This window comes from Dromaius novaehollandiae, chromosome 15 (assembly GCF_036370855.1).
Source record: "Dromaius novaehollandiae isolate bDroNov1 chromosome 15, bDroNov1.hap1, whole genome shotgun sequence".
NCBI classification, from domain to species: Eukaryota; Metazoa; Chordata; class Aves; order Casuariiformes; family Dromaiidae; genus Dromaius; species Dromaius novaehollandiae.
This window is the reverse complement of record NC_088112.1, coordinates 2,209,920-2,234,293: the sequence shown is the minus strand read 5'-3', so window position 1 is coordinate 2,234,293 and position 24,374 is coordinate 2,209,920. Positions and strand designations below refer to the sequence as shown.

Below are 24,374 nucleotides of genomic sequence, written 5' to 3'. Positions count from 1 at the left end.
GACCTTTTTGACAGCAGAAAAGCATATGTTTACATCTTAATTTTAAAAATTTTGCATCTGTCACAGTAAGGGAAAATGTTTGAGCTGTGCTGTGGGGCATGGGGCTCCCATACCCTTCAAACTTACAGCTGATCTGATAGTCACTTGTAGTTTCTGTCTGTTCATATCTAATAAATTTCTAATAATTGAAGCTGCGATGGGATAGAATACAAAAGGTCAGTTCTTGTCACCACCATGCAAGCAGCTGCCTTCAGACTGTGCCAAAATTGTAATGAATTCTTCTCAGCAAGAAAGGTGTTTCTGCATGTACTTCAGTGTGAATATATTCCACTTGGATACTTGGGGTCTGTCGCTACCAGACTGGAGATCAAAGACACACAGTTTTTTTGCCTGTTGGATTAGGCAGATGCATGAATCTTCATCTCTGGTTGTGTGATTGGAGTATTGCACGAGGGCAATGTTACCAAAGTTTTGAAAGGTTTTTAGAAAAAGAAAGGAAGCCTCCCCTCTGTCCCTGTCCCCCTCCCCCCCCACACACACACTGTTACCCTTCATTGCCCATCCTTGCTCAGCCCAAATGTTCATTGTCTCTGCAGCTGGACTCAGAGCTGACTGCACGGCAAGAGCTACAAGTTGAAATGAAGAAGATGGAAAGTGACTTTGAGCAAAAACTCCTTGATGTGTGTGGTGAGAAGCAGATACTGGACACAGAGAAACAGCAAATCACTGCAGAGAAGCAGGAGCTAGAAAGCAAAGTCTCACATCTGAGTGAGGAGGTAAATCTCAAGCTGAGACATGGGCTGATGAGTTGGGCATGGGTTACAGCAACTCAGGGATAAAGTCTTCCTTGAAGAGTTCTGTTTGCCTCTGGGTGGAGGTGACATTAGAAGAAGGAGAAATAATGATGAGAGACCCCAGTGGTTAGAGATTATTTGGGGAGTGCTTTCAGGACACATTCTCAGCCACTTTTGCTTAAACAGGTAGAGGCAGGAGAAAGATGAAGAGACTTGATCTGTACTGATGCTGCTCATAACTGCTCACTACTTACCTTTTCTCCTTACGGTGGTTATAGATCCAAGGCAAGCAGAGTCAGTCCACAGGTTACTACTTTGGGCCTGGCCCAAAGGTCTTTTTTTGAGTAGGCATTCTTTGAGTTGGTTTTCTCCCTATTCTTCTGCTCTAGATAGCTGTGGTGTTTTGTTTTGCTCCAAATAGAGATGTCTGAATTGTAGATCTAGCTTGAATAGAATCATCTGTCTTGATTCTTTTTCCCTGCACGTTGCCCAGCATTCCACTCACATGCTTCTGCCAGCTTAATGTCATCCAGATCCCTACAGAAGTGACCTGGCGTATATGGGACTGACCCTGAAGTGACTTTGCTTTTCCATAGACAAGTAGTTGCTAAGCGTATTCTCAGAGGTGCTTCTTTTGTATAATCAAAGAAAGTGTGAGAGACTTGTTCCTTAAAGACCCATGCTCTCAGCGCCTCTGTGAGTAGGAGAAAGCAGAAATTTTGCAGTCTGTTTTTATTCAGAATGCCCTGTGTGAGCTTGCATCCCCAATTCAAGCAGTCTCCTATTATGGCACCACAGTGGCTGTGCTTTGTCTGAAGCCCAGGCAGTCTGTGTATACTTGGTTTTGCTCTCTGGAGAACCAAGATTGAATAAATAAATTTTTGCATCTTAATGCAGACATTTCTGCCTGCTGAGTCCCTTGTGTGATAGAACAGAAAATGCACGCTATTTTTTTTTCCAAACGTATTGACTTGCTTACCTAAGAGAAAAAGAATATAGAGCAAGATAAAGCCATTTTCAGTTGTTTATACAAAATGGTCTTGCAATCGAAATCCTGTTGAAATCTCTTTCAGACAACATATTTTTGTAAATACCTCTTCTTATGGAGGAGAAGAAGAAAAACCCCTCTATTATCACTCTGGCTGTTTACCATTGACAGGATTTGGAAGTGAACAGACAGCTGAGGGAGAGAAACATTAAACTTTTCCTGTACTTGTTGAGCTGCTTGAGATAGGCAAATTGGTTGTGGTAGCTACTGTTCTGCTGCACCTACTTCCTGCCATCTGGCAGGATTGAGCTGACCTGTGGAAGTGACTTCTGGTTGGTTACTGTGGTCAAGAGGCTTCATTTCATCTGGCTTGTACTGTCCAATGCCAGAATCGGCTCAAAAGCTGAGAGAACAGGCGGGGAGATGGTGAGAAGGGGCTGTGCAACACAAGAGAAGGCCTATTTGGTTCTCTGACATCCCACAGCAAGGACTTGCAAGGTTCTGGTGGGCTGGACACACCATCACCAGCACATGGACTCTGGGTGTCCTGAAAATTCCTGAAGGCAGTTTCTTTGAAGCAAAGCAGGGCTCGTTCACTTCGATGAGACCTTGGGGAAGAAAGAATTTCCAATTAGAAAAGGTTTGAGAAGGTTTTCTCATTCATTTGTCCACAAATGTAGCCCAGCTTTTGTACTGACTTTAATAATTTTAATTTCTGATACTTTGCTTTCCAGTTCATAAATCAGGGCCTCAATACAGTTACTGAGTCTTGTCTATAACCCTTTTTATTGATATGACATAGTCTTTCTTCCCTTTTTAGACTTATTGATGGCAGGATTGGCAGATGGTGCAAACAGAGAATCAGGATTTCTTTATATGACCTACACTGTCTCTAGCACCCTTGTTGATATTCATGGACATAAATTGCTGGGACATCTTACGTGTTCATCAGCTTCCTAACAATGGAGACCCACCTAATAAATCACAACAGGCTTTGCCTCTGAGGCCTGTTTCAACCGTTGACTTTTTTTCTTTTTTTTGACTCTACCTCAGTATTATGCTTCCTGCTGTAGCTGGCTAGCTGGATTGCTTCTGAGGCCACAGTGCTGTGGGAATGCATCCTTTCCTGTAGCAGCTCATGGAAGGAGGACTCAAAGTCCCCATCTCTAAGTGTTCATATGAAGAAGATAAAAGATAACCTACTGTGCTGCTGTATGCTCTAGCTTTTCACTGACAATGGAATTTGGTAGCATCTTGTGAGGGGAAGAGTAGGGCGTTGAGATAGGCCCAATCATTTGGGAAATATTTAAGCATGGTACCCTGTTTGCTCTACATGGCTGGTAATGGCATGTTGTTTCTACTTTTCTATAGATTGCTAAGTTGGAAAAAGAGCTCGAAGACACCAAGAGAGAAATGGCTTCATTCTCTTCTTCCTTGCTTCTTCCTTCAGTTCCAGGCCATACAGGGAACCTCCAGCTGCCACCTTCACTCCCAGGCACTGTTTCTGGCAGCATCCCACCACCTCCTCCACTACCTAGTGCAACTGAGGTGGCCCCAATGCCTCCCCCACCCCCTCCATTGCCAGGCTCTGCTTCTGGGGGCATCCCACCGCCCCCTCCTCTCCCAGGTGTGGTTTCTGGGGGCATCCCACCGCCCCCTCCGCTTCCGGGCTCTGCTTCTGGGGGCATCCCACCGCCCCCTCCTCTCCCAGGTGCGGTTTCTGGGGGCATCCCACCACCCCCTCCACTGCCAGGCTCTGCTTCTGGGGGCATCCCACCGCCCCCTCCTCTCCCAGGTGTGGTTTCTGGGGGCATCCCACCACCCCCTCCACTGCCAGGCTCTGCTTCTGGGGGCATCCCACTGCCCCCTCCTCTCCCAGGTGTGGTTTCTGGGGGCATCCCACCACCCCCTCCACTGCCAGGCTCTGCTTCTGGGGGCATCCCACCGCCCCCTCCTCTCCCAGGTGTGGTTTCTGGGGGCATCCCACCGCCCCCTCCACTGCCAGGCTCTGCTTCTGGGGGCATCCCACCGCCCCCTCCACTTCCAGGCGTTGGTGGGGGCATCCCTCCCCCACCTCCTCCTCCAGGCTGTCCTGGGATCCCACCACCCCCACCAGGAATGGGTGCCCCTCCTCCCCTTCCCCCTGGCTTTGGTGGCTGGGGGGTGCCTGCAGCTCCAGTTCTTCCATATGGATTAGCTCCAAAGAAGGCTTACAAGCCAGATGTACAGCTGCGGAGGCCAAATTGGTCCAAGGTAAGACCTACATTTTTTAGGCCCTCCTACACCTTGTTCTTTCACCCAAACAGGCTCCTTTTTCCTTTTGTTGCACCTCACAACATCATACCATGTTGTCCTGATTGAGTGGTTTCATGCCACTGTGTTCTGTACTCTGCAGACAGAGGTGGTCTCATCTTTGTGTGCAGAGAGAGTAGAGTACACAGACTAGAAGTGCTTGGTGGCCGAAGGGGCACGTAACTGGGTCAGGCTCCCTTTGCAGCATGGCAGTGTCCCTTCCCACAGCTTGTGATGCAAAGGAACAGACTGTTTTCTACTTAGTCTGCAGCCATGGATTAATGGACTCTGTTTCATTTCATTTAATTTCACTGGTGTTCATTGAATATTTTCTGCCCTCTGCCTTGTGCTTTGAAGGCAGCTCCATGGTAACAATTTAATAATCACAACCTTTTTGAAATATGCAAGCAGCAGATAATTACCCTGCTTGATAAAGTACGGACTACTTTTGTCATTTAAATTACATTTCCCCCCTGCTCTTTCTTCCTTTTAACGGGGATGAAGCTAATGAATGTGGATGTGAACAGAATTGCTGTTCTAGCAGCTTTGGCAGTCAGGCAGCAATAGGCTCACAAGGGCTCTGTGGGCAACAGTTTCTGGTAGAGAAATAGCTTTTAGCCTAAGGTATATGTATCTGCATGCACACAGCTTGTTGTCACAAAGATACTCCAGGTAATGGCTTATTTGCTTATTAGGCTGATCCTTTGCTTTGGTAGTTTGAATTCAAATTCTGCTATCTCAGAACTGCAGTCATGTGGATGATGCTGCTGCTCAGCAGTCTGACTCCAGATGAGCTTGCTGAAGGCCAAGCAGGGTGAACTGACAGAGCTGCAATACTTGGAGTGCCATTTGCATTAGACCCATATGAAAGTTATTCATCAGTCTATCAGCAACAAACTTGTCAATATTCAATGTGTTCAGCATTTCTACATTGAGAATGAAGTACTTCTGGTTTTATTGTCATGCTATTACTGTGCTAGTCTTCAAGGCAGTCATAAATACTGTCAGGAGCAAGGTTTTCAAAAAGTGGTGGTGACGGAGTTGTCAGAACTGCTTCTGGTCTTGTTCTGCCTCCAAATTCCAGGTTCCACGTTCAAAAGGCGGTGGTTCCTCTGAGCTTAAAAGTCATCGATTTAAGATACCAAACAACTGAGATGTGAGGGAGGGAAGAAATACCCAGTCCGCATATCCACTCTAAACTCATATGTTCATTAACATGATGTTAATTCTTTGTGGAGGGTATTGGGCAGGAGTAATTTGCAATGAAAATGAAGTCTGGATGAAAGCTGTCAAGAATGTCTGAGGGGATGGTGAAAGAGGATGGCACATGAAAAACAACAGAGAGTCAGATTATTAATGGTGATTGTTTCCAGCTCTAATTTAGTGTTTAAAGAGAAGGAAAATGTGTGCTCAAAGCATTTGTGAAGATAATGAGAAGACAGTGGTTAGGAAGGTTTTTTTTGTTTTTGTTTTTTTTTTTAACCAAAGAGAAACACATTTAAGTCAGGAGATAATTGCTGTGAAGAATTTTTGAAGTTTAGAAAGGGAAGGTGGTTCATAAAGAGCTTATGGAGAAACATGGTAAAAATTGGCTATTGCCAGAGTTATCAGCTGAGAAGAGTTTATTATATAAGTGAGAAGAGGATGCCTGTCTTTGCAAGAAAAGTGAATTCAGACTTAGCTATGATTTGTTTATAGCCAAAACTCTGTCTCTTGCCCATTAGCTTGAAGAGGCAGAAAGAGGCAAAGGTAGATTTGGAGGCATTGGTGTAAACGCCTGAAAAATCTCTGAGAGATTTCATGGAAAATAGGGTAGTGGAGGGCTGAAGCAAGTCACAGACCTTGGGCACTAATGAAAATAGAATGGCGATGAGAAGGACCATCTGAATGATACTGAAGCTGTGAGCTGGGACAAACAAAACTGCAGGGAAGGAGTACTGTTTTAAAGGCTTCTGCGGTTCACGCTTTGTCTTTCTTGCAGATCGTGGCTGAAGACCTCTCTCAGGATTGTTTTTGGACAAAGGCAAAAGAAGATCGGTTTGAGAACGATGATCTCTTTGCCAAGCTGACACTCACCTTTTCTGCCCAAACAAAGTGTGAGTGCCAAGCTCGGTGTCATTGTAAGAAGGATCAAGGTAGTGCTTAAAGGGTTGTTGCCTGCAGAGGGAATTTACAGGTGCTAGGTATGCCCATCCTGTTGAGAGAGGGAAAATAGATGTGGGTGTGTCTCTGAGTAGTTCAGCACCTTGAGAAAGAATTTTCTGCATGGTGACTGTGGATCTGAAACACCACAAGTCTGGAGGAGAGGGGGAAGAAAGCTTACAATCAGAGAGTCTTCAGATGAACTAACTCTTTTTTCTCTTTTTTCCCCCACCCCATCCACCGTACATCTCTGCGTTCTCTGTGGATTCATCTCACATCACCTATAGCCTCCAAGGGTGAGTAGTATCTGCAGTATCTGAGGTGGTTTTGGAAAATCTAGCCTCTGAAATGCAATTCAGTGGGAATGTGGGTTGCTGCCTTCCAGTGAGGGACACCCAGGCAGTGGTGAGTAGGCTTAGAGAAGGATCTCTCAGCAGGAATGTGCTGTCTTGGTCTCTATGGCTGTACTAGTAATAGGAATGGACTCTAAGGATTGCTTTACCTCTCAAGAGGATAGAGTTTCAGCTGTGTTGTCAGGTTACTGCGTCAGCTCCAGCTGCCTTCTTCCTCTCTGTACCTTTACTTGGAAGTGTTTGAGAACATGACCTGCAGATCTTGCTCACCAGGCAACCAGGTCCTCTAGTGGTGATGCCCTCGTGGTAAGTGGCTGTGACAGGCTTTTCCCCGCCTCATTGTGAAGGTTCTTACAGTGTAGAGGGTGCATTGTTCGCCTGTCCGCATACAAATTCTCAGCTGTTGTCCTCTGAATGTTACCTCTTCGCCAAAAATCCTGGTGACTTGGGTCTGCTTAGGTATGGAAAGAAAGAAACTTATATGTAAAACAGGTTCCCTGAACAAGAAGGTGGAGCCTTATTTGTCTGTCAGTCTGTGTGTTCCCCACCAGGCCTTCCTGACAGCACTTGGGATGCGAAGTCCTTGTCAGAACAGTCTCAGTAGCAAGGATGAGAGGTCTGTACGCGTGTCAGGGCAGAGTGGGTTTGAAGTGCTAATCATGCTGCAGACTGCTATTGCAGCCTGGCTGATACATTTCTGTCCTCATTCAGTTTTATTTAGATGTGTTCACCTGACCTTTAATGAGTGAAACTAATATCTGTGGCTTCGAACCTGCCATCCCTATCTCCTCCCATAGCAGCAGAACTAGCGTATTTGTAGATAGTAGAATTTTTTCCTCTTTAGCTAATCTGATGGGGCTGCTTTGCACTTTAAGCTGATGGGGCTGCCTTGCACTTTAACGTCTTCTGGCAGCTTTCAGAAGTGACTCAGATGTGCCTAACAGGAACATCCCGCAGTGCAGCAGCACGGCCCTGTCTGACCTTTCAGTGCTTGTGAAGGACCTGACTGGGCTCAGGGTTCCTCTTACTTATAGAGTGCCACTTTGGCCTCCAACCCAGCAGCTGCCTGAGCAGAGGGCAGGCCCCTGCCCTGAGCATCTTGCAGCCGCTCCTTTGGAAAACTGCTGGGCAGCTGTGATCCCACAATGGTGAAACTCTTGCACTGATTGCAGCACTGGATTGCCCAGTCCCTCTCAGTATGCACACGCTTGTAGCAGATGCATGTGGTATATACCTCCCAAAAAATGAGATTTGACCACTCTTTCTTTAAGCAACAGAGCCAGAATTCATCCCAGCTTGGCAAATGGCACACCATCCTTTGTCATCCTCCTGCATGCTGTTTTTTGGATGATTGTGAGGGGAGCAGTGCTTGTTTCCCCCCTTTCCCTCTATCCATTGACACAGAGTATGCTCTCATCCCTGTGTTGCCCTGAGTGATATTGGCTCTTTCTGTTCCCTGCCTCTGAGAGCAGAACATCAACATTAGCCTCTTACTGGCTGACAGACTGCTTTCTCATTTCTAGGACCCTCAGGGAACATGTGCAGGGGAAAGGATTAGGAGAGTTTGGATTTTAACATGAATTTTCTCAGCTGTGTGCACAGATTACTAATCCACTGACCCAGAGTTCTGCATGCTGCATATGTTCATTCCAGTTTTATCAGACATGTGGGTGTGTTTTTAACATTGATTTGACAGAACATTGGACGCCTTTTTACTGTCCCCTTCTCTGTTCTTGTTAAGAATAAGTTCTTCCACTTCAGCATCTTAATTTATTCCAGTTCTTGCTGAATGAGTCCATTGTGTTAGGTGAGGTCATGAGTGATGCTGAGTGAGACAGAAGGTCCATCCAGCACAGTATTTGATCTCCCAGTTCTAGATTTTCTCTTGTCAGGGCTCCATTTGCTCTTTGTAGGGACTTTGAATCTCTTCCTGGAGGGAGGCTGGGCCTGGTCTGTATCTATAGCCAGCACCCCATCTTCTATCTCCAGGCCCTCCAGAAACAATGCAGGATGTCTGAACTGCAGCTTGCTGGTGTGTGTTTTCCTCCACCACCTTTGAAGGCTTTGGACTGGAAGTTCTTCATGGTTGACCTGAGATGAGTCTCCTGTGTAGGCTGGCAGTAGTAAGCTGCTTTAGTAAGCTGGCCTTACTAAGATCTTGTTAAGGCATGGAAGCCCTTCAGGATGATGAGGTTCCATACAGCCACAAGCGAAGAGAGGAATCTCCCAGCTAAGCTGTTGCCACACTGTGCCCATATCTGTGTGTGGTTGACAGATGTTCCCTTGATTGTTCTGGCCAATCCTCAAGATTGGACTGTGGGCAGGCTGCAGCCTTTTTGGTGCATGACAGTAGCCCACCTTCTTCATCCTCATCATCTTCTCTGGGAGAAGAGGGCTACCTAAATACTGCACTCCCTCTGTATCTTGAACAAGTTCTGCAATAAAATTAGGCAAAACTCTCTGGTCCTTACATCAGAGCAAAATGAAGGGGTTCACTGTAAATTTTTCAAAGAATTTGAGTGTGGCTCTTGCAAGCCAGTAACTGACATCCAGGAGAGCTTTGCCCTTGTGGTATCGAGCAGTTTGTCAGACCTACTCTGAGCATCTGTGATTTGGGGAAGGGAGACAGGCAGTTTGTGAGTCAAGGCAGTTTCGGCCCAGCTGTGTGCAATGTTTGTTGTGGTGATAGAAAGGGCGTGGTGACAAAATCCAAGAACAGGACCCAAAAGTAGCAAAGCAGAACAGTTTTAGCCTTTCTCAGTAGTTTGTGCAGTAGCTGAAGATGGTCCAGACTGTGCTATTTGCAGACAATTATTTGCAGAGAAAATGGGTGTGAAAGGCAAGGTCCCTGCTGAGTAGTGTTGTGCAAAGATTTCTGCTCTCTCCTCAAAGAACAGGAAGTGGGATGAAGTGATACCCTTTCTTTTTTGCCTCTAAATTCCTCCCCTTTAGGCTATGGAGTTTGTCCCCTGAACCAACCAAGCAGAGATACATGGGGTTGGTAAATTTAGTCAGCTGTGCATGGAAGAGTGTCTGTGTCTCGCTTTCTAGCTTCAGTAAGTTGATGTAAAGGCTGCAGCATCTTGATATCAGGCATGAAAGTTCCCTGAAGAGACACTTTCACAGGTAGTATCTGCTCTGGCAAGACAGCCTTTAATTTTTAACTGGCTTCTAATTAAAACCACTGAGTTGCACTTAGTTGTGTCTGATGGGATTGGCTGTGCACGGAGCTCTGCTCTGCAAAGACAAGCTGCACTTGGCCATCTTCTTTCCCATTGTTCTTGCCTGCAAAATAATGGACTTCTGTTCCTTCTGCTTGTTACAGTTGGAAGGTTTTCCCTAAAGACTAAGCTTCCCCACCCTGCCTTTAATCTGAAAGGTTAAGAACCACCTTTTCCCTGCATGAGAGATCAGTGATTCTACCTCCCCGATCTCTTTTTTTTACTTTTTTTTTTTTTTTTTTTTGTATTTTTGCTTTCAATAAGTCAATAAGATGGCTAGTGATGGTTTATCTATTTAAATGTGGATTCTCCTGGATTTTAACATCCCTTTCAGAAAAGCGAACAGCCTGGCAGGAAGAGTGAGGGCAGAAGGTTGTGCCCAGAGTTCGTCTGCCCCCTGAAGCTCCTCAGCTGTTCCCAGGATGTTATGGAGTGTGGCGGTGCACTGTTAATCTCATAGCTGACTGAGCTGCATTTGGAGTTTGAATACTGTGATTTGAACTCCCCTATCCCTTCTCCTCTTCCCTCCTCCACAAATTCTGCTTTGACTACCTGTCCCAAGAAGTGTGTTAAGAGTAGGCTGCTTGACAAAGTCTATACAGCACCATGTACAGTGAATTACTCTCTTCTCGCTAACTGTCTTTCCTCTCCTCCCCTCCCTTCCACATTACCAGGTGGATGCTGGGGCTCTCTTCTCCCATATGAGTGCACTCTGTAAAGGCTGTCTCTCTGTTAAATGTTTATGGATCTAAAAGCAAATAGAGTACGTGGCACTCTTATCTCCATAGCAAGATAGGCTCTGCTCCTCAGAGACTCCCAGCCTGTGAAAATTTCACAATTTTGGAGTGCGAGTCTGGTTGTGATGGATGCACATCTGGGAGCTATGACCCAAGCAGACTGCTGGGCAATGTCCCAGGACAACCAGGAGTCTCCTTTTGGGCTTTTGCTATTTCCCTACCTCTACACATGAGGAAGATCAGCAGAATCCAAAAGGCCACTGTGTACTATACGCACTGCCTGGGGAGAGGGAGCGCTCCTGTCAGAGGGTGCTCTCTGCCCTTTACTCCTTCAGGAGCTCCAGGCCCTATCCTTCAGAAGGACCCTGTCTTGAGAGCAGGGTTTGTGACTGTGTTACATCCCAACACTTAAGGTTAGCCCTGTGACTGTGCAAAATAGAGGAAATAGGAGGATTCAAAAGGTGGTTAACACAGACATTCCCCTCCATTACGTTCCTCGAAAGGTAGAAGTGGGGGAAAAGGTTTGCACTGATGCCTTTTCGCTTACCCCCCCCCCCCCCCAAAATGATCTCTCAGTCATGGAAATAGGTTTGCTCTGAGTTCCAGTAAATAATGTGCTTTCCCTCTCACCCTGCAAATAGATGCAAAGTTATGTGAGGGATTTTGGCAGGGAATTTTGTGAGTGCCCGTCTGGATCAGCATAGCTGAGAGTTATTCAGCCAGTTTACATTTGGACTATGCTTCTCAGAGGCCAGAGGTATTTATGTGCCTGTGACCTTTGTCTCTCTTTATTGCAGAGCACAGCCTTCTCAAAATTTTCATCAGCAAGCCCTTGGGTTATCCATATCCCAATATGCTTCTCCTGAAGTCTAGCTTGTCCACAGTTCCTTATACTGAACTCATTTCTCAACCTTTGGAGGCTGAGGCATGCGAGCGAACCATGCTGTTTGCCAAGGGGTCACATTTTCCCAGAGGAGGTTTGTGTTTGACTCGCAACCTTTTGCTGTTCCTTCTCAAGGAAGGTGGGAAGAGAAAACCCTTTGGACTTCACCTGAAAGCTGAAGACCCTCCTTAAGGAAAGACAGGGTTTACAGAGCAGGGGCTTACAGGTTGCAGAGTTTATCCTCTGCTTATAAGGAATTTTGGCTGTTCCCATCGTGCAAGGGAGTGCTTGTCTACTGCTGCAGTAGCAGCAGTCACCCATCTCCCAGAGCTGGTAACTGAAAACACATGTAAACACGGTGCGTCTCTATGAAAACCTGCCAAAAAAGTGATGTGATTGGGGAGTGCTGACGCCTGCTTTTCATACTGCAGGAGCCACACCTCATGCTCCGGTGCTTGCAGTGTGGAGGAGCATCTTGCAGTGAACAGAGGAAAGGGGGACTCAGTCTTCTGCTCAGATCGCAATGTTGGCACAGTCTGATCTGGGGTGCTATGCTCTGGCCATGAGCCCTTCTGGAAAGAATTCACTTCTGGTGGGGATGGAATTGGTCAGCACACTTGTCAGGTTAAGTTAGATACCTGTAACCACAAACCCTCTCTGTGAAGTGAGACTTTTTGTTCTTGCCAGGCCGTGTGGATGTGATGCTGTGCTTTCTGTAGCTCTCATGAGATTTCAGTAGTAGTGGCATTCCTGCTGACTCTTCTCGAGTATGACAGAACTGCTTCAAAGAGGACTGGAGATTGCCTTCTCTGTGCAAAGCTGTTTAGCTACTTTGCTAGTAAGGCTGAGAGCAGTGTGAGATCATGGACACGGCAAACTGCAAAGTGGCCCTGTGTCCTCTAGGAGCTAGCTATGGTGCATTTGGTTCTGTCGATATTCTTCTTGCATAATCACTTTTCCAGTATTTCATTTTTTTAGAATCATCTTAATTGCTTTTGTGTTCTCAGGCAACCTTCTTTGTTCAGTGATCACTCCTGCCTTCCTTGGAGTTAGGGATATATCGCATAGTCCAGTTGTGCTTTACCTATGGTGGACAGAGTTCCCAGGACACTTAAGAGTCTGTGTGAGGTGCAGGCAATGGCTCGGTGGGGAGACCAATTTAAAGACATTTTCCAGGAGATCTCAGTAAGCCCCAAACTCTGGATCCATATGGAAATGCTCAGTTTTCAGGACCATTTGGGGGAAGTATACACTTCTTGCATCTTTCCTTAGGTAAGTATTCCTGTACTGCTTCCCTGTGCATGTCCTAGCCCTAGCAGAATCGGAGGATGGAAACTGTGTGTCATAGACTTGGGATCACTTCAGCTCTACAAGGCCAGGGCATGTGGCTGTGAAACTTGAGTCCATGCAGGCAGTGTTAGTGCTGTGGCTGGCTCTGTCTGCAGGAAAAAGTCTGTTTGGACATCGCAGTTTCCTTTGTTTCCATATTTGTTTCATTACTTAATGCAGCCCCCAGCTGTAGTTTGTATTATTTCAGCTACTAAAAATCTTTGTGTTTTGTGCTGCTTTTCTCTCAGGAGGCCTGTGTGTCTGCTTCTCTATCACTTTTGGAAACAGAAGTGCTTATGCTTTTACTCTGCCTTAGTTTTCTTTTTTTTCTTCTTTTTCCTTCTCCTACCCCTTGAGGCTCAAGGATTGGTCTAGTGCTGCTGGGAAAAATCATTACTTTTGTCCCAGGCTCTGGTCATATTCAGACCAGCTTGTCCAGGTATGAAAGTCACAGTGAGAGGTGCTCTCCCAGATTTCCCCACTTTCACAGCTGATCTAATTCTCTCCTGAAGAGCTGTCCTTCAGCGATGCAGCTCCCCAGAAATGTCAGCCTCCACTTGGTGCTTTCCCTGGAAAGCCTTTAGGCAGCAGTAAGAGGCTCTTGTCAGGGCTGTTGAAACTTGCCTGTTTTCTGTGTTTCACAAGGAGCATAAACACTTCACTGCCAGGAGGGCTATTAAATTCAAATGAAACTGGGGGCAATCCACACACACTGAATCCTTGTCCTGGTGATCCCTAGGCATTCCTCACCACCTGCCCGCCCATGGGGGAAAACCTCACCCTCCTTTCTCCATCCCAAAATTTGCCCGTGGTGGAGGGCAGGCAGGTCAGAAACTTTCTGATCCCTGTTCTCACTACCTGTTGTCTGCACTGGAAGCAAAAGTTCCCGGGACCCTGGGGGTGGAGGGCAGAATGGTCAAGACAATACCACACAGGAATGGTAGACCTTTGGTTAATGTGATGACTCACATTGCCCTAGTTGATATTATAAGCTACAGAAGTCTTATTGTCCATTTTCTGCTAGAAAAATAAGATCCTTAAACACCTAGTTGACCTTTGCATCCTATAAAAGCAGAGAGGTGTAGGTTGGTCCCAGGAATCTAGAAACTTTAAAAAACAAAAGTGGCAGAAAGGAGCTCAGCTAGATTTTCAGAACAGAGGATTTAGCAGTCCACTCATGTTTGATCTGGGAGATCCTTCTCCCAGAAGGCATATTGCATTTCTCTGATGAAGCAACTCTCTTAAGAACAAATTGTCCTGCAAAAAGCATCTTAAAATGAGACACTTGAACAGGGCAGTGACCTCTGAGCCTTCTTCATGCTCTAAGCTCTCAGCAAAAATGGATGATAACTGGCTTGATAAAACACGATTGTTGGGATACTGAGTACTCAGAAGTTGAGAAACACCAAGGGAAGGGTAACCATGCTGTCTCTACTGACCTCTACACAGTCAGCTGTTGTCACCAGGAGAGTTATCCGGATCGAGGACTTAACTGAGCTACAGGCTCAGAGGCAGCTTGCATCCAGCAGAACTTGTAAGCTCTGGCTTACTGTTGGCCTAGCTCTCCAGATGGCTCTGCACCCTGCTCCTTTGAGATTTACTATATTAATCAACATGTTAAGTAATACTTAACATACTGAACTCAGTACAGGGTTTAGAAGGGCTTATCAGCACAGCTTCAGTGCTGCATCGATCCCTGGAGTCAGGTCACATCAGCACTGGGCCAAAGCACCTAATGCTCTATCAGACTGACTTCAAGGATTCATGTGATACTGAAGCCGGTGATAAACATCCTGCAGCCTGGAGGGAAGGTGTTGGAGATGCACTTGAGCGACAGTGCAGACCTGCAATCAGTCTTGCAAGGCAAGTGCTGAGAGCTAATACATCCCCTTAGACAAGAGGGGACAGACACCCAGGCATATATGCATTACCTCCCTATCACACCTGTGTTGTGTGTGTTCTTCCATCATCTAGGGAGTCCAAAACCTGACTTTTTTTTTTGTTTCACTGTTTATTCACAGATCAGACATCAATACTGTATTTTAGATTTGCTATGGGATGGCTCAGTAACATGTCCAATTCCTTCCAGTAAATAGTTTTGTTTCTGCAGCCTCCTAGGAGTTGCATTTTTAATACGTGGCGTGTTGACCTCTAGGTGCTGCTGGTTTTACCCAGGTGCTACTATAACTACTCATCTTGGCCCTGCAGGGTTAGACCTTCAGATGCTCAATACTTTGATCACTTGCCATGCTCCCAAGAGTTACGTTCTCTGGGTCCTCCACACGTGACAGCCTCATGACAGATAGCTTATGAGCTCCATGCAGCTTCCTCTGGACAGGATGTGCCCGGATGGCACTCAGATAGTGCAGAGTTGATAAGGGAGACGGCATCTGTGCTTGGAAGGCCAAAGGCGTGGGGCACAGTAACCTATTGAGAGGATCCAGCAGTGGCTGTGTAAGAGCCCTAGGGCTAGAGTAGCATCTCTGTTACTCTCCTGTGCTCTCCCTGCTAGAGCACAGCCACCTGCATGCTGATGCTTTTGCCTATCTGACAGTCCCTGGAACTAGCAGCCGTGCAAGGGGGAGGGGGAGCTAGTTACTTAAACAAAGCTATTACAAAATCAGCCCCCATATGTAGGAAACAGATTTTGGGGGCCAAAATTTTTGGTGCTGTGAACCAGGCAGAGCCCACTTAGATAGCAGTGCACACCTGGGGAGTTCTGTGAGACTCCTTTTCGCTTAGTGGGGGGGGGGGGGGGGGGGGGAGGGAAGTAAGATGAGGAGCAATGAGAACATACAGATGTGAATTACTTTCTTTGCCAGGGTAGAAAGTGGGAAGGGATAGCTGACCATGCCTGACAAATCATTGCACTCTCCTCTCTTAGATGAGCTACATCCAGAAAGTAATTAGTGAAGAAATAGATTTGTTGCACACAGTGTGGACCCCCACCGATAACAGCAGTCTCATATACCCTGCCACAGATTAAAATGCTTCATGCTATATCCACTGGATGGCATTCACTCCTGTGCCCAGGAGGTCCTCTTCCATTTCCAGCAGGTAGCATCAGGTTTTTTTTCTTAGTTTGGATGCTACAGAGAGGCATGTGTGCCAGGTAGGCTTTACTGTTGAGGAAGAGGGTAGTTCAATTGTAATTGTTAATCAGTTGTTGACTTTTTTAATTGTTTTTTAGAAAACTCCTATCATTTCACACTATGTTGTTCACCCTCTATATGCTTCCTTAGGCCTTTATCTGCTGGACTTTGTACAGAGTTTTTATATCTTAACTCATGCCAGAGAAGTTGTCTGCAGGGTTACCACTCAGGCACCAAAATCATCTGGTTTGGACTTTGTTGTGACCTGGTTGCCCAGCACAAGAGATTTGACACTGTTCTTTTGCAGCTGAGTATGTTCTGTGTAGTCCAAAAAGATCTCACAGATAACAAAATCTTCATGAGCAGTGTTATTTCGTGGTAGCTGCAGCTGAAATGACACTAAATCTTACAGTGAAAACAAAAACAAACTTCAAATTCCGAGACTGTTGTGAGGACAGAACGTCTGCTTTGAGGGATGTTCATTTTTTTCCCCTTTATCTGACTCTTTCCAGCATTCTTGCTGCCTTGTGTCATACCTCCCTGTCCCTGAAGCCAAGGCTTTGGAGTCCATCTCTTGCAAGAACGCCTATGAGAGCAAATCTCAAGTGTACCTTCTGGGAGCCATGTCAGAGTATTTGGCAGAGCTCTCTTCAGGAAAGAAGCACAGGCTGGGTGGGGACTGAGCCTCCAGTTTCTGTTCCTGGCTTTGCCTCCTGGCCCCTTCTGGGACCCTGAGCAAACCACTTCAAGTGTCCCATTTCCAGTGCTGGAGTCTTCTCATCTTTGCTGCGGGAAAGCTTTCCCCTTCTACTTAAGCACTTTTTTCTTTTGCATTGCGCTGTTAGTGATGTTAGCTGAGAGCTGCTCAGCACGGTCCTTTGTGCTTGGTAGTTTCTCTGTGGTCTTCAAACTGTCTGGTCTCCCTTGGGATTCAGGCTGATGCCCTTCATTGCTTAGTCCTGCTTTGTGTATGTAGGAGAGATCATCAGTGTTTTGTGCGGTCTGTGCTGTTCTTGTTTTCTAAAAATGCAGAGCAGGGCATTTCTTAATGTATAAGCAGTGCAGGTTTGCAGCACTGAGTCGCTATATTTGTTTTTTTACTCCCAGCACTGGTACCTGCATGTTCATCAGGGATGTCTGTCCTTCCACAGGTGAGCATCATGAGGTCTGAGACAGGCCACAGCAGAGAGCAGGCTGTTTCGGTTGGCAGCAGGTGGTGCTTGTGGTCTGGATGCGGCCTGCTTCCTAATGCTTGCTCCTGTGAATTCCTTACTTCCCCAGCACATCTCTCTCTGTCTCAGCCTCTGTGGATCTTTTTTTTTTTTTTTTTTTTTTTTTTTTTCCCTCAAAACCTGTAGGATCAAATCCTGAGCACTGCAAATGTACTGCAAGGCCTGAGCACATCAGTTCACCTCTATTCTTCCACATGTGTGAGCAGGTCTGGCAGTGACTGGAGGGGCTTGGGAAGCTGCCTCTCCTGCAGCCTTCAGGTAGCGTGTTGTGCCATGTGGGGCTGCCTGGGGTTGTGCAGGGTGGCATTTAGCACCTCTTAAACCGTTGCAGCACAAGCTAGGGACAGTTCTCCACTTTGCTTTGCTATGCAGACACAGATGCAAAACATCACATGCTGTCTCTGTTTTCTTTGCCACTTGGCATTGATAGGAATGGGTGCCTAGTTTCCAGGGTTCTTTATTATTCTGGAATTCATACAATATTTGGTACAGAGGAGAACCTGAAACTTCCCAGATAGGAATGGCATCTGCATGTATTTATGGAAACAAGCCTGTGTTTTTTCATCTTTCCTTTACTGGGCCTATGCTCCATCTCTTGCCAGAGCCCTTAGCCTGGCTGTAACCAAGCCTGTGAGCATTTATGAAGTCCCCACAGGACAGGGTTGTGTGGGGTTATTTCCCATGCAGTGCGGCAATCTCATTGAAATGCTGATTTCAGTGTCTGCTTTGGTCCCAAAGACTGAAGGAGCACATAACTTAGCAGCCATCACAAGCTCCCATAGGCTGTTCCTGCCTGTTAAAATCTCTCTTAGGTTCCTAGCACAGCTTTAATTAATTGGGCTCACAGTTAGCTGCAGGCCATGCACTCTGCTCTGATCTGATGAGTCCCACTGCAGCTGAGCAATTCAGAGGTGGAGGTGGCCTGGAAAGTTAATGAAGTGGGCTTGTGTTTCCTGGAGTGGGAGCTGTGCCAGGCCTTGTGCTGGCCCCCTTCTCACCCCCAAAATACAGCAAGCCAGGGTTAATTAACCTTGCTGTTGCTCTTTCTGGTCCTCAGGCTGTTAAGCAGGAAATACAGTATAAGCTGGGAGCATCTACATGTGTGAAACTTGAGGTGGGAAAATCTTGATCACTTTGGGACTGTACCCCGTCATTTGTTTTTGTAATTAATAGAATTGGCTTACTAGGACTCCTGTCCTGTCTTTTGCTGTATTGGAATGGGTCCTTTGTATCTCCATCTGCCTTAGTTTCCCTCTTCTTAATTATCCAGAGCAAAGGGTACAACCTTGCTGAATGAAGTTAGCATGACTGAATAGGGAGAGGAGAAAGCTTGGCCCTGTGCGAAGGACTACAGATGGAATTAGGGGATGAGGAGAGATGTCTTCTGAAATGTAGGGAGCATTTCTGTATCAAATTCTGCTGCTGAGGCCCTGTGTTGTAAAACTGTCTGCTGGTCTGCCCTGACCTTGCATCTTAATAGTACCTAATGTTTCAGAGGAATTAGGCTATTTAGGTCAGGCAATGTAAAGGTGTTTTTTAGCACTGTCATACCTTCAGAAACAGACCTAGGAACGCTGTTGATGATTTGTTTCCGGCACAGCTATCAGGACCGCTTTGGATGCTTTTCCTTGCTTGCTTTCACCCGCAGAGGGCACCCAGCCTGTCAGTCTGAGCAGGAGAGGCTGCTAAGCCTGCACACACTGATATTGTAGGAACTGAGTTTGCTTTATGCTGCCTGGCTTCACTGCCCACATGTTGTTTTCCATAAAACATATCGCCCTGTTTCTCCATCCCTTGGCAGAATGAGGGGACCTGCTGGATTGCCTGCTCTCTCTTCTAGGCACTAACACACCGTGGACTTGTGGGCAAATCTCGGGATTGAGATCTGGCATAGATGTAGTGCCGTTGCATTCTCCCTTTCTTGATTTTTTTGAAGGGACTGAGAGTTTGGGGAGCGGAAAGGTGTTTTAAGGTCATCTCCCTGCTCTTTGTGCAGTGTGAAGGGACAATTTTACAGGTAGCAGGCCCACCAGACGGTCACCTTCTCTCAGTGGTAGGTGCGGGACTGTTATGTGTTCACTAAGGTTTTCCTGTTCTCTGCCCTGCTTCTGTTGCAGATAGGGTTTTCTCTGTTTTTCTGAAGGACGAGCTTGTGTTCAGCCTGGCTGTTTTTTCTTTTTAATTGCCCCTCCCCAGCCAAGACGACTACTCTTTAAAACTATTTCATCTCCTTCCTTTAAACCTCTGGGTTTTGCCTTTGTAAGCAGGTATGATGGAACATATTCTGTTTCCTCCTTCAGGTTTGGGCATGTAACAGGGATGTGTAGTAGGAGCAGAAGCTCTCCTTGGAAAATTTCTCAGCGGATGAGTGGCTATGGGACGAGCAAGGACTGTGCATCCCCTGGCCTGTGGGTGTTCTGAGAACAGATAGGCAGGTAGGGAGCAGTGGCATATTTTGGTTATCTTTCACTGTAAAACCTCCCATGAGTAGTAAGGCTGGCCTGCCAGAAACTGAAGTTTCTAGACATGTCAAGTTAAGTGTGTTCTCTCTCAGCTCTGCAGCATCTGCAGTTACAGAAACAAAGGCAGTCATTTGGTGCTTTGCCCCAAAACCAACTGTGACTGTTCTGTCTCCTGAAAGGTATATCCCAGGACCTGCCTCTGTGATTGCACTAGCTGCAGGCAGAGTAAGTTTTCACCTTAGGACCATCTCACGCTGTGTTTTCATCAGCAGCACCTTGTTCTGGTGCTGTGCAGTGTCCCTGAACTTCTAGTTACAGCATCTGCTGGCGTGGCAAGCATCTGCTTCGTGTTTCCCGTCTCCTTTTCATCTCTGAGTTGAAGTCTGGTTTTCTGACTGTTCATAATTTCAGCCTTTGAGTTAAATTTCATACTTTGAGATGTCTTTAGGACTTGGCAGCCAGGCAAAGACTTTCGTAAGGTGACACAAGTAATCTGTATGAAGGATGTACAGGTGTTTGCTGAAGATCTGTGTTGCTGTATTCTCTACTGGTATTTGGGACAGGCAGGGTGGCAGTCCGTGTTTCTGCACCAGAATAAAGTGGTGCTTGCCCTGATGGCCAGTGTTAATTAAATTTTAGACATTTTAATATCTTAGTCTCTCGGCAACTCAGGTCGCAGTGCAGATCTCCTTTTAGACACCAGGTGGCACATGGATCTCTTGTTTTTGCATTGAAGCTTTACGGCACCGCTGCAAACTGCTGCAAAGTGTTTACTGCAGCAATTCAGGGACTGTCAGCAAATTTCAAGCCCTGACTGGATTTTTTATGGAGAGCACAGTCCTGTCAATGCTACCTGTGAGAAATCCTGTGGTGCTAATGCTATGCAGCACCTGCAGAGCCTGTCAGAGGCAACTTTCTAGTGGTACTCTTACCAGGCTGCAAAGGGGCAGAGTTTGCTCACTGTTGCACGATTGTGCCTTTCCTGTGTGAGTTTCTACACTGGGCCAGCAAAAACTCTGCCACCAAGCCTGTGGCCAGCTGGGCTATCTGTGCTGTGGTCAGGGTGGCACTACTCGTACTCCACACCGACTTTAGTGCCTGACCAACCCTGTTGCCCAGACATTCCTTCCATTTTGTTTTTGTCTCGCATTTTATGTGATTCTACATCTTCCAGCCACGTAGAGCTAAACTGTGCACCAGGGCAATACTTGCCGTGGCTGTGCTGATAACGCAGTGCAGCCTGGGTGTTTCAGTCTCAGGTGTGCAGCTCCAAATAATACACTGAAGACCACACAGTCATTCTCTGTGTTAGGTTGTTCTAGATGTTAAATGGCGTATGGATAAAGTTCCTTGCAGGCTTATCTGGGCTTTTTTGGTGGTGGTGTTTTTGTTTTATTTTGTTTTTTCCTGGTAGGTGTAATCTAGAGAGGCAGGAGGTAGCGATATCAAAATATCTAGACCCTCACTAGAAATCAGTGGCCTATTAGCTCCAGAAGGCCTGATCCACAGAGGGTATTTAACTCCTAACACATGTGTAAGTATAAGATACTATTGCAGTTGTTGGGAATTTAAACACCTAGCTGCAGGGAGGTTGGGGGGTGTCAGAGCTCTGAATACTTTGCATGGACCTGAACCAAAATCCCTCTCCTGAAAGTGCTGCCCAGTGCTTCAGACTAGCTAGCAAAACATTTTTTGCTGGTTAGCTGGGCCCTCTAAGTGCTCACAAATACCTTTGAAGCTTTCCACACGCTCTTCATGTGTCTTCAGATCTATGAAACACTGGAGTCATCGCTTCCTCCAGCTCACAAACCTTTTACTGCAGGCTTCCCTGACACAGATACCTCATCTAACAGCTACCTTCTTTCCTCTTCCTTTTTCAGCACAGTGTCAACTGCTTGATCATGTCTGCATTTTGGGAGGCAAAGGCTTTCACTAGCATTTATATTTTTCTCTAGCAGCTGTATGTTTTGTGTCATTGTTGGCTAAAAAGTGGCAGTGAATACAAACAGAAATTTGGCTTCTCTATTGCTCAGGAATATTTTTAGGCAAAATGGAGATGTCTGTTCACAAGCCTAGGAATTAGTAAATTGCAGTTCAAAACTTTTTGCTGAAGAGAATAAATGTGGAGGAGTGTGTGTACTCATCAGGTGTCCTTACAGCATCACAGGGTAATTTAGGTTGGAAGGATGTTCTGGAGGTCTCAGGTCCAGCCATCCTACTCAGAGCAAGGCTGGCTTCAAAGTTTGCTGAGGTTGCTCAGAGCCTTGTACAGTCAAATTTTGAGTCTCTTCAAGGTTTGAAATTTTACCATCTGTCTGGATTTAACCAGACTCCCTGTTTCAATGCTTAACTACCTTGTTGTGAAAAGTATTCTCTTTCTATCCAGTCAGGATTTTCCTTGTTGGGACTGGTGACTGTTACCTCTTAACCTTTTCCCTGCTCTTGCTGCGATGTTGTCTAGTTTCTCTTGAAGCAGGATTGGACAGTGCATGCTAAAAGCATCAGGGTACGTTGTGACAGGGCTTTGGGTGCTGTTGCTGCTGGAAACCTGAATATTTGCTTTTCTCAGGAGACAGACTGTACAGAGGGCTTTCTTCCTAGGTCTTCTACGTGTTTAATTTCTGCGAGTACACGGGGTGCCTGCTCCCTGTGAAGTACCCTGGGAAAGGATTGGAGCCTGTGCCCTGGAGTTACTGTTCCTAGAAAGGTATCTCACTCATCACAAGTTTGCAACCCAGAGCTACAAGTATACAAATGCATTCCAGCCCAGCCAGCACTCTGTACGTTACCTCTGCTTCCTACCTGCATGTACCAAAGTCCAGAGAGAACAATCACAACCAGCTCAGAATTTATTGCTTGTCTTAGTACCGCCGTGAATTTTAGCAGTTAGTGTTTTTGTCTCATAGCGAGCGGCATGTTGTCAGTATGTCTTGGACTGACCTTTTCTTGCACTTTTAGAATAAGCAGCACCAAAATAGTGCTATTCCATGGGCATTGCTTGCCCAGTTCAGATGTGCCACAAAGTACTGGTAAGCAATGCTTTTTCTGCCCTTACAGCACCATCCACGGGGCACCTAGCTTTCAGGCTGTGGTTTTGGCTGCGGCAGACTTTCTGGTGCCAGCGTTTTGCCAGGCGGAGGTGGAGTTTCTGACAGTAAGAGGGGAGAGGATGCACAGAAAAGTAAGCAGGAGTGAGATAGGGTTGTGACCCAGGGGTGCCTTGCTAGGAATCAGGGACCACTCTTTCCCTGCTGATGCTAGTGTTACAAGTGTCTCGGCCCTGCAGAGCTTGGCTGGCAGTGCTCAGTTTTGTGGGTGCTGAGGGTGACAAGGGAGCTCGGCTCTGGGGTACTTCTGCCTGTCCAGCAAAGCCAGCTACTTCCATCAGGCCGGTGCTGTTGTAAAACAACTCTTGCTGTGTTACTAGCAGGGGTGCAGGTATGTGATGCTCGGTCAGAGGTGCTGGTACCCAGGACCACGTTGGTAGTGGCCGCAAGCTTTCGTCCCTGACGATAGCACTGTGCTCTCAGTGTCCGGCAGTGATTTTTGCAGTTTGAACTTTGAGAAGCCACTGGGTGAACCCCAGGTTAGGGCCACGGGTGCCCTAGGGTTTTCTGGCCTCACGTACATCTTGGGACTTATCCAGCCTGGGAAACGGGGGGGTTTCTCTGAGAATGCGTGTGATCCCCTTGCTCTGTGCTAATGTTTTCAAGTCCCTTGCAGTGCTGCTCGCAGCCGCCAGATGTGCGCAGTTGAGCCGTTTTGGCCTGGTTCCTGGTGATGAGGTCAGAGCACCGGGATTGGGAGAAGAGCTCAGCTGATTTCCTGGCGAGGCTCTGACGCAGCGCTGCACCCTCCCCTGCCTCCCCCTGCATCCCCCCCCCCGGCTCCCCCCGCATCCCCCGCACTGGCCTCCTTCTGCAGACAAAGGGGAGAAATGCCGGCTGCGCACGTCTCTTGTCTGCGCTGTGTCCCCCCCGCCTCCCTCCCCTCCCCTCCCCGGGCTGAACCTGGAAGGAGCAGCTTGGCTCATGTTTCAAGGAGCCTTTGTCCTGCCAGGCAGCCTCGTTCAGGAGGTTCGTCCCTCTTTTCATTGTGTGACAAGATCTTAATTGGGGGGTGGGGGGGGGTCTCCATCTGCTGCTGGGGTGGACCGGGGCGGAGGTGTGACACGGGAGAAATCACCTGCCTGTGCACACAAAGGCACCAACTGCACCCCAGCCAGCTCCCCCAGCCTTTGGGGTACTTAGTTGTTACGCTGTTTAAGAGCAGAAGGGGAGATTAGCAGCCTTTTGTGCCATTGAAAGAAATGGAGATCTCTGAAACATTGTGCAAGCCCTTTTCTAGCTCTCCACCAGTGAACTGTTTCTGTTCTTTTATGGGGCCCCTACGTTTTTCCAATGCACCCCGTTCCTGTCCTTTGCTCTCAGCGCCTATTGCTATTGTGCTTGTGTATCTCCTCTTTTTTTTTTTTTTTTTTTTTTCCCCTCAGCTTTCCCCCTTCCCTGCTGGGATTACGGATGTAGCTAGCTGCACAGCGATGCCAGCGTACCCCAGCCCTGCACTCCCCCAGAGTTTCGCCAGTCTTTGTCACTCCTGCCCTGTGGAGCCATCTTGCCAGGCTGGGGTCCTCCCTGATGCGTGGCATGTACTTTCCCAGCACTCCCGTACTGAGTCACCTAGGGCGTGCTGGGAATACACCAGTGTTTAGTAGCTACAAAGCTATGTTGCACAGTTATTCAGTCCCCCGTTGCTCAGAGGCTGAGAAATTCTGGCACTTTTACCTATTGACACCCTTTCCTATGCAGCAATGCTGCAAAAATAGGAGCTAGTCAGCACCCTGATTTTG

General features: G+C 47.0%; 1 protein-coding gene across 1 annotated transcript in view; it reads left to right on the top strand.

Moving 5' to 3' along the window:
* Nucleotides 1-24,374, top strand: part of DIAPH1 (diaphanous related formin 1) — a 91,053-nt gene that overhangs the window by 37,182 nt on the left and 29,497 nt on the right. Inside the window, exons 15-18 of the mRNA XM_064520785.1 lie at nucleotides 597-776; nucleotides 3,154-4,035; nucleotides 6,056-6,170; nucleotides 6,504-6,512. Of these exons, the coding sequence (XP_064376855.1) occupies nucleotides 597-776; nucleotides 3,154-4,035; nucleotides 6,056-6,170; nucleotides 6,504-6,512 (1,186 nt within the window). The remainder of the gene's footprint in view (nucleotides 1-596; nucleotides 777-3,153; nucleotides 4,036-6,055; nucleotides 6,171-6,503; nucleotides 6,513-24,374) is intronic.